The following is a 9,400-nucleotide window of genomic DNA, read 5'->3' on the forward strand; positions in this document are numbered from 1 at the left end:
GAAGATATTAACCAAACCATTATATGACACCACACAGTGTTGGTTATTATTAAATCAATAGTAAGCTACACATAAATCACATTGGTTCATAGGATCAATAAAAGCATGCTGAGCAGTGAAGAGATAATAAACATTTCCCAAAAATATTTAGGAGGATGATTGGTTCGACTATAATGAGGACAAGGAGAAAAGACATGGCAACCACAACAACAATTGCCAACACGTTGTCAACTTCCATAACCACCCCTAGAAGTAGTATCCAATACAAACTAGTCAAGAGGAAAGGTTGCTTGGAAAAGAAGACATAACGTTAAGAACCATAGACTCTGCTATTAATTAAGATTGCACACTTTATAGAGAGAGATATAGAAATGCAGGTAAATTTGGTCACAAAATTATCATTCTGGTTGTACCATATAGTTGAATCAATAATTAAGTTGCAATAATAAAGAAACTTGTTCCATTTTCGTGTTGAGACACGAACCATAATTGTAAAGAAAATAGAGGGATCAAGACTATTGAACCAAAAATAAGATTAACGTAGTCATACTCATGCCACTTTGCAAGCTTAATGGTATAATGGCAATGTGAATTGGTATCCATGTGATAAAGCTTGTCAAAAGAACTAACAAGACAAAGATGGGAGATGATTTGCATAAAAGAATTGATGTTGATATTGATGGTGGAGAGTTTTCAGTAATTGAGAGAGAGAGAGAGAGAGAGAGAGAGAGAGAGCATTGGATGAGCACAATGGAGAGCTTAGAGGAAAGATGTTTGAAGTAGAATTTGGTCGAGGGGCAATAAATTAGCATTGTGCCAGTGGAAGAAGGCTAAGCACATGAGAGCATAGAGCATGGAAAGAGTGCATTGGATGAGCACAATGGAGGTGCAATATTCAGGTGGCTAGCGGGTGCAATATGCAGTTGATTAGCAGGAAGCAATTTAACGGGGTTGCAAGTGCGCAATGTGTTGTGGGTGCAACTAAATGCAGGCGTGTGAGGTATAATGCACAAGACCAACTAAGGCTAGGGTAAGGCTATGGGTAGAAAAGGCAGAGGGAAGATTGAGTCGATTGGAGAAGAAAGTGATAGGGTTGCACTATCCCCATTATGATATCCTATTACAGGAAATATGTCTTTTATTATGATTGTTATTCACTAGAGAATCCTCTATTCATAATAGAGAAATGAGTATTGTATTCCAACGAACACCCAAATAATCATACACCACTTGCCAAATACAATTTTCTTTCATAATGTGATATTTTCCTATGGTAACAATATGCAAACTGAAATATATTGTCATTCAGCTATAAGCCTGAAACAATGTGCACAGAGCATTTCAGCCCAAACACCCACAACCCACATTGCTTACTGAACTTTTCAGCTCAACATTAGGTTTCCCAAATAACACCAACAAATAACCCGTCAGCAAGTTCTACCTATAGCTTTTCAACAAATAGGTTTTCAGACAACATTTAAACAGCGTATGCTAAATGAAGTCTAGGTCTCAATTCATTATCCTGAACTGGCAATGTAGCATTACTAGCATTGTATCTTATAATATCAAAATAAAAGTAAGCATTAAATATTTAAATGTCTAGTACAACAACAACAACAAAAACAAAAACATAAATTGTCCAGCAGATGAAGTTTTTAATTAAAAGTACAAAGGATTGACACAATTAATCCACATGAATTTGAAAAATGAAAATTTTTAATAAAAAGTATAGATATGTTGCACCTCTGCCGGGGGTCCAAGGGAGCGTTGCCCCCTGGCGGGGTTCGACTGCTTGGCACGGCCCCCTGAACAAATTTTCATTGTAAGAGTTGCTTTAAAGTTTTCTCTACCTTCTCGGCATTGCTTGGTACCATTCGGTACCCCTCTGTACCGAGCAGTACCAAGCGGTACCGAGTTCTGGTACCGAGTGGTACCGAATTCCGGTACCGAGCGGTACTGAGTTCTAGTATCACTCGGTACCGAGCGGTACCAAGCAGTACTGAGCAGTACCGAGCGGTACCGAATACCGAGCAGTACTGAGTTCTAGTATCGCTCGGTACCGAGCAGTACCGACAAGTACCGAGCGGTACCGAGTACCGAGCAGTAATGAGTTCTAGTATCGCTCGGTTCCAAGTGGTATCGAGTAGCACCGAGTAGTACCGAGTACCAAGCGATACGCGTGTCCGATCAAATTTAAATAATATTTTAATTGGACATGGCAAAGCCGTATCCGTGCCATATCGGAGGCGTATCCATATCCGACATGTATCAGATACAACATGCCTCATAAATAGGTGTATCCGTGCAACATAGCTTAAACCAAAGAAAAACGCTCAAGATAAAGCTGAATAAACACCAATGAGCAGATTTTCACACCTTGAGAAATGATCCTATAGCAACTTCGCAATATCACCGGTCATCTAAGTTTTAAAATGTTTCATAAACTCAATAAGCTAAGCATATCGAACCCTCCTAAAGAGCTAAGCATATCGAACCCTCCTAAAGAGCTATGAATGTCCATTTGTATGGTCCCCTTAATCCTAACATTCCAAGCACAGGTCAATCGGCTTTGAAAAACCCATCATTCTGTTCAAGAAGTGCCATAAAAACAATATGAATATTCTGATCCAGACAATCCACTAGCTTAGATGTGTAAAATATTTCAATGCAGCATGACTACGTAGAAGAGAACAATACTGATTAATTGCATATCCAGTTAAAAATATTATGTAACATTAAACTCGAAGAGAAAAATGAAATATTAAAACATAAAACTGAGTCCCCCAGGAAGTTACAGCATATATAATTATGAAGTTTTCATCAAAATTCTACTATACATAAGTTGGCTACGGAAAAAGGTATCTGACCATTTATTTGGATTATTGACAAATGTGTGATAAAACTTCACTCCTATCTGAAATGAATTTACACTTTAGAAGTGAGAACAATCTTTTCCTGTATATATATAAGCACAGAGTGATATTTTAAGAGCCTTCATATGCATAAAAAAAACTACTCACTTGTAGTTTATGATTATCTCCAAGAAAAAGAGGCCGTTGATTAACTCCCAAATAAAATATACATTCCCGGCAGTTTGCAATACAAATGCGTTTAGCAGCAGCAATCAGTTGTACCCTTTCACAGTGCTCCACTCTTACGTCCTACAGAGAGGAAAATGCAGCTGCTTAAACAATAAGAATTTATATGATTTTCATAAACCTTATAAGAATAAAAACAAATAAGTTTCTCCATTAACTCTAGGAATATGTTTTCACATGAAAAAAAAAATGTAAAGTTGCTTGAGAATGTGAAACAAAAGTTAACTTGAGTCTCCTAAGTTCAGTTATTTATTAAACAAGCTTGTGACACTATATGCAACAGAGGATATAGTTCATCAATCTATCTCAAGAAAACCTTTTCTTGCTAATTTGACGACTGTCAAATGTCTCAAAAGGGCAAAATGCCATTTTTAATGAAGTTTAAAGGCAGCCAAATTGGTAGCTGAGTGCTGAAGTTGGAGAAAAAATGTGCCCATCCACACATCCTTTTTTCTATTTTCAATATGTAGAAAAAGCAGGTAGTTGAGTGCTGAAGTTCATTTGAACCAATGAGTCCAGCAAAGATTAATCATATTAGTTAAGTGAAAAATTGGAAGATTGGAAGTTTTATACGAGATAAACCATAAGATTAGGCCTATTTAAAATAAAACTGCATGTTCAGTTATGAAGCTGCTACAAATATGTAACTGTAAGGCACGATGCACAGAAAGATTGATTTGGTTGTAGTAAACATTATAATGAAACATTCTGCCCAACACTAACACAAAACAACATGCACGTTAAGGAAATCACGAAATATTTTACGTACCTTACCAATAGCACCAAGAACAATAGTTGCATCAGAACAGCCATTAACAATAGCATATTTCACGGGTGCTAGTAAATATATCACTGAATCATGGCAATTCAAAATCTGCAGAACAATTTGATGAGATGGTTAAAAACACTAGCACCAATTGTTTCATAAATCAATTAGAACAAGGGAAGCTCAACAGTGACATCTAAAATGAATTATTTTGCCGATTATAATAGCATATGTGGCTTCTCCCCAAGCCATCCAAAGGGGAACATGATGGTTAAAAATTCACAAATAATAACTATCAATTTTCAGTTATTTGCCAATAGATAGGGAAAACTAGTTTTATTTTTTCGACAGCATAAAAGCTAACTGATGAGAACTACTGGGCCGAACTAGAATGGTAATGGACAGCAAAACCATTACAGATATTTGTAGGAATAAATGCTTCGAATAAAAAGTTAAAACTGAAAAAACTATATTAGTTTTATACAAAATAATGATTTTTTTCTCAATTAATAAAAGAGTAGGATGTAACAGCTACATCGTCTACATCACTTCCTATTGTCTAGGTGGTAACACATTAATTTGGATATCGTTAGGTTTTTGCTTTTAAGGATTCAGATAATGAAAACATACATGCTAAGATTTGTAGCAGCTTGAGGTAGAAACAAATAGGAGGTAACTTGGTTATTTCTTCTTCTTTTTTCCTTTTTTTTTTGTTTTAAGGATTCAGTTAAAGAAGGCATACATGGTAAGAATCATAGCAGCTTGAGGCAGAACCAAATTGGAGGACCTTGCTCTTTTTCTTTTTATGAGAACGTACATGCTAAGAATCCTACAAACTTGACATAGTGCCAAAAAGAAACCCTTTTTTTAATTGTTCTTCTCAACCAATTAAAATAGGAAGCTACCTTGTAGTAAAAATTATTTCTGAGTTCTTGGAAATGGGGTGATTACGCTTTGATGATGAGTTGAAAAAAAGGGGGTGAAATTGAGCTAGCCAGCTCTTGATTATTTCTCACTTATTACAACATTTCTCCTGTACCTAATGGTTTAATATCCAGCTACCTATGATGCACCGACACGGACACGACACGACACCGACAAGGGACACGGCAATTTTTTAAAATATAGGACACGGGTGCGGCGTGGACACGGCATAATATTTTTTTAATATAATATATAATAATTTTTAAAAATATAGGACACGAACACGGCGTGGACAGATGGCTCTTTTGAACCTTCACCTAATCCGCCCCCACTAGTAGCAGAGCTTATTTTGCTAACAAACCAATCATACATATGAATACACCAAATTAAATTGATATGAAGTGAAATCAAAATATCCCAATAATAAGACAACATGAATACAACAATATACCAGTCTGCCGGGGGTCCAAGGGGGCGCTGCCCCCTGGCCGAGCGGTACCGAGCATGTACCGAGCGATACCGAGCAATACCGAGAATGTACTGAGCAATACCGAGCATGTACTGAGCAATACCGAGCATGTATTGAGCGCTACCGAGCATGTACTGAGCGGTACCGAGCATATACTGAGCAATACCGAGCATGTACCTAGCAATACCTCATTTAATAACAGGACACGCGTGTCCGACATGCGTGTCCGATTTTAATTTTAATTTTTTTAATTGCGACACTCCAATGTCATGTCGGACACGTGTCCATACCGTGTCTGACACGTGTCTGTGTCCAACACTGCATACCCTCTCTAAGTGCCGTGTCGGTGCATCATAGCCAACTACTAATAATCTTGTGTGTATATGTTTTATCAGATTTTTACACATTTGGAGTTTAAGCCTGTTGTCTCTTTATGATCTCACATCTTGCAGCTTAAATTTCACTTATGAAAAATTTATCAATCAATTCAAACAGATCCGTATTTCCTCTATTTGTCTAGTATTAATATTAATATAATGACTAATTATCGTTCTTGGATAGTTTGTTTCATTATAAATATTTGAATGTTTGAGTTTTCATCTATTTGGCTGAATATTGTTCTACATAATTGTTATAGATTTGTACCAAATATTTTCTGTTTGCTTAGCATCTTCTCATTACATAACTTTGCATATAGGACACCTTAAACCTTGATACATCCTGCAAAGGGGACCCTATTGGATGCCTATCTTCCCCTCACTCCAGTAAAAAAAATTTATGTTTCCGTAGGATTTCCCTTCACAGCGCTAAAACTAATAATCCCTAAATTTTTAATGCAGTGAATATTGGCTAAAATTAAAAACTCCTAACCTTTTAATGAGGTGAATATTGGACTGAAAATAGAAACTATGTCTCAACATGAATATATTGTTTAGCCAAGCTTGAGAATTAGGATTCTACAACCAGGAAGTCAAAAATATATGCTTACTCGAAAGACATGTACTGGATCTAGTAAGAAGGTTATCCTTAATTTGAATGTCTCATCAATGAATTTCCACTTCTAGCTATACAAATACAAGCACGTTAGCTTAGCTCAAGAAACAATGAGTTGAAACTTTTGCAATGCTTGTTGATATGCAAGTGAATGAATCCCCATGCACTTGAGAGCTTCAAAGTTATTAAAGGTGCAACAAATAATGGCTTCTAAATGAAATAAGTCTTTCATGGGAAACTTAGGATCAAACACCACAAGGCAGGACTCTTAGGAAGAATTGAACTTCAATAAAGAAGGCTAGGTTGGACTTCAAAAGAATAAGCAAATAGAATGCTTGCTACTGGGAACTGATTCTAAAGCCTCCAACCATTGTTCCTAAGCATGGGAGGGAGGCATTTTAAAAAGAACTCTCTACCAGAACAACAGCTAAGGGAAGTGGCTCAAGAATTGCCAAGGAATGAAAACAATCCCGCCTCAACAGTAACTTTCGCAACCAAAGAATGACAACAGTTGGGGGAATGAAAAAAACTGGGTGTCCGCACGTAGATGGGTGGAAAGAAAAGGAAGGTCACATCTCTCTGGAATACATGCATGCATAAATTTGTGTCTATAACCCTCTATCGCCAGAGAGAGAGCAGTTAATTTCCATTTGTGGAGAAAATGTTGCTATCACACAAATAAGTTCTTGTGAAAGAACAATTAAATAAGATCAAGAGTACTAGAACGGGAAAAACAATTTATGGTGACCAAATTTGATCCATTTGTGAATAAATGGATGTTGGGTAATGCCCTTCACCAAAACTACTTCTTTCATACTTCTATTTTGTAGCAATCAATTATATACAACAAAGAATATATATCCCCAAACACAAAAAAGCCAGTCATTGAGTGCCAATCCTACATTTTTTGAAATTTTCCATTTTGTCATGTCCATGCAATCGTAACATAGCCTCCTCTAAGTGTTCATGCAACATGGCATTTGAATTTAAAGTAAAAATTAAGGATTTCGGCACAATTAGTATAGGACACCCAAACAAATGATTCAAGTACAAAATGCCTCCACAAAACCAACGAAGTGTGAGCACAACTAGATCCAGTTAAAAGAATTTAAAAGGCTAGGGATAAAGACAGCAACAACTGGCAAAGGATGTAGTGTTCTACTGGAAAGCCAGCCTTTCTGCCAAGGATGCCCCATTTTTCAACCCAGGCAACAATCATCCAGCTCCATTAGATAAAACACTTCTACAGTATCCTCCACTGCTCAGCATCTCCACTAATCCCCCACCATTGCCACTCAGATTTAGAACTATCTCCTCCAGCAATAGGCAACACACTTTGATTACTGGAACTAAAAAATTGATGAGATCTAGATAAATGTCATCAGCAATCCTCAGCTAAAAGGCTAGGGATAAAGACAGCAACAACTGGCAAAGGATGTAGTGTTCTACTGGAAAGCCAGCCTTTCTGCCAAGGATGCCCCATTTTTCAACCCAGGCAACAATCATCCAGCTCCATTAGATAAAACACTTCTACAGTATCCTCCACTGCTCAGCATCTCCACTAATCCCCCACCATTGCCACTCAGATTTAGAACTATCTCCTCCAGCAATAGGCAACACACTTTGATTACTGGAACTAAAAAATTGATGAGATCTAGATAAATGTCATCAGCAATCCTCAGCTAAAAAATTTCAGGCGTGTCAGCTTCCAAAATTGAGTTCTATTCCTAAAGACAGTTAAGTGCTTACTCTAAGAAAATGAATTAAAGACTAAGAATAACTGATTTGGAGTGTCACAAAGAATACAAGTTTTAAATAACTAGGCATTTTACAAGGATCTGTTTGGGGTCACTTTCATCTTTTGTTTTTATTTTTGTGTTTAAAAAGCAAATCTATTTAGTCTGTTTTCAACTGAAATTATTGTTTATTTTTAAAAATAAATCAGAGTTATTTTAAAAAATGATTAAATAACTTTGAAATATTTTAAATGTTTTAAAATAAATATCACAACCAGCCACCACTGCCGCCATCGTCACCTACCACCGTCATCGTTGTCCTGCATATGACCGCTGCCACTATCACATGAATAAACTTATTCAATGTTCAATAAAAATAAAGTTAATATATTTTTAAGATGCCAAACATGTTTTATTTTATGTACATAAACAAAACTAAATAAAAATTAAAAACCAAAGGTGATCCGATGTGGCCCCATAACTTCTCTCTGCTTAAAATTTTAAACTCCTTCAATTTGAACTGATACAGAAGTTACTGAGCATGCAAGGGTTGTCAAAAGAATGAAACAACAACAAGCCTTTATCCCACTATGTGGGGTCGGCTACATAAATCCTTTTTCTCCATTGTGTTATGTTAAAAGTCAAATTCTCATCTAAATTTCTAATATTTTCTAACCAAGTCTTTTTAGGTCTACATCTACCTTTCTTAACATAAGTCAAATCTAATACATCTACTTTCTTAACTGGGTCATCGAAAGGTTGTCGTTTTATATGACCGAACCATCCAAGACAACTCTATCTAATCTTATCTTCCACTGGAGCTACTCCATCCTTTTCACGTATATGCTCATTTTGTATCCTATCTCTAAGAGTAAAGCCACTTATCCACCTGAAAATCCTCATCGTTGCAACACTTAACTTAATATTATGATTTTCTTTGAATGACTAACATTCTGCACCATAAAGCATTGTAGGTCTCACTACCATCTTATAGAATTTTCCCGTAAGTTGGAGAGGGGCTTTTCTATCACAAAACAAACCATTCCTCCACTTCAACCATTCAACTTGAATTCTGGTGGGGGCAAGAAATATAGGGATGCCTATACCCCTCGCCCGCACAAGAGAGATGCTGGGACGACACAACAATGAAAAGACCCGACTTGAGACGAAATTCAAGATGAGAAGAGAGAAGAGAATAAACTCTTACATTTCAAATTTGACATAAATAAAAACTTACAAACTAGACTCCAAATAAAATAAAAAGACACCCTAAAGTTGCTGCACTTAGAGAAGAAGAATACAGGTGGAGTGGCACTTACGGAGAGACGAAAGAGGTTAGAAGCCCGAGAAGAAAGGTTGGAAAGAGCCCGCAGGATTTCCGGAGGGGATGAGAAAGAAGGGTGGAAAGAGCCCC

General features: G+C 36.7%; 1 protein-coding gene across 1 annotated transcript in view; it reads right to left on the reverse strand.

The window, feature by feature from the left end:
• LOC110106447 (TBCC domain-containing protein 1) overlaps positions 1 to 9,400 on the reverse strand; it is a 45,497-nt gene that overhangs the window by 27,285 nt on the left and 8,812 nt on the right. Inside the window, exons 4-5 of the mRNA XM_020836366.2 lie at positions 3,868 to 3,972; positions 3,021 to 3,161 (exon numbers count right to left, since the gene is read on the reverse strand). Of these exons, the coding sequence (XP_020692025.1) occupies positions 3,021 to 3,161; positions 3,868 to 3,972 (246 nt within the window). The remainder of the gene's footprint in view (positions 1 to 3,020; positions 3,162 to 3,867; positions 3,973 to 9,400) is intronic.

This window comes from Dendrobium catenatum, unplaced genomic scaffold (genome assembly GCF_001605985.2).
Source record: "Dendrobium catenatum unplaced genomic scaffold, ASM160598v2 fragScaff_scaffold_925, whole genome shotgun sequence".
In the NCBI taxonomy this organism is placed as follows: Eukaryota; Viridiplantae; Streptophyta; class Magnoliopsida; order Asparagales; family Orchidaceae; genus Dendrobium; species Dendrobium catenatum.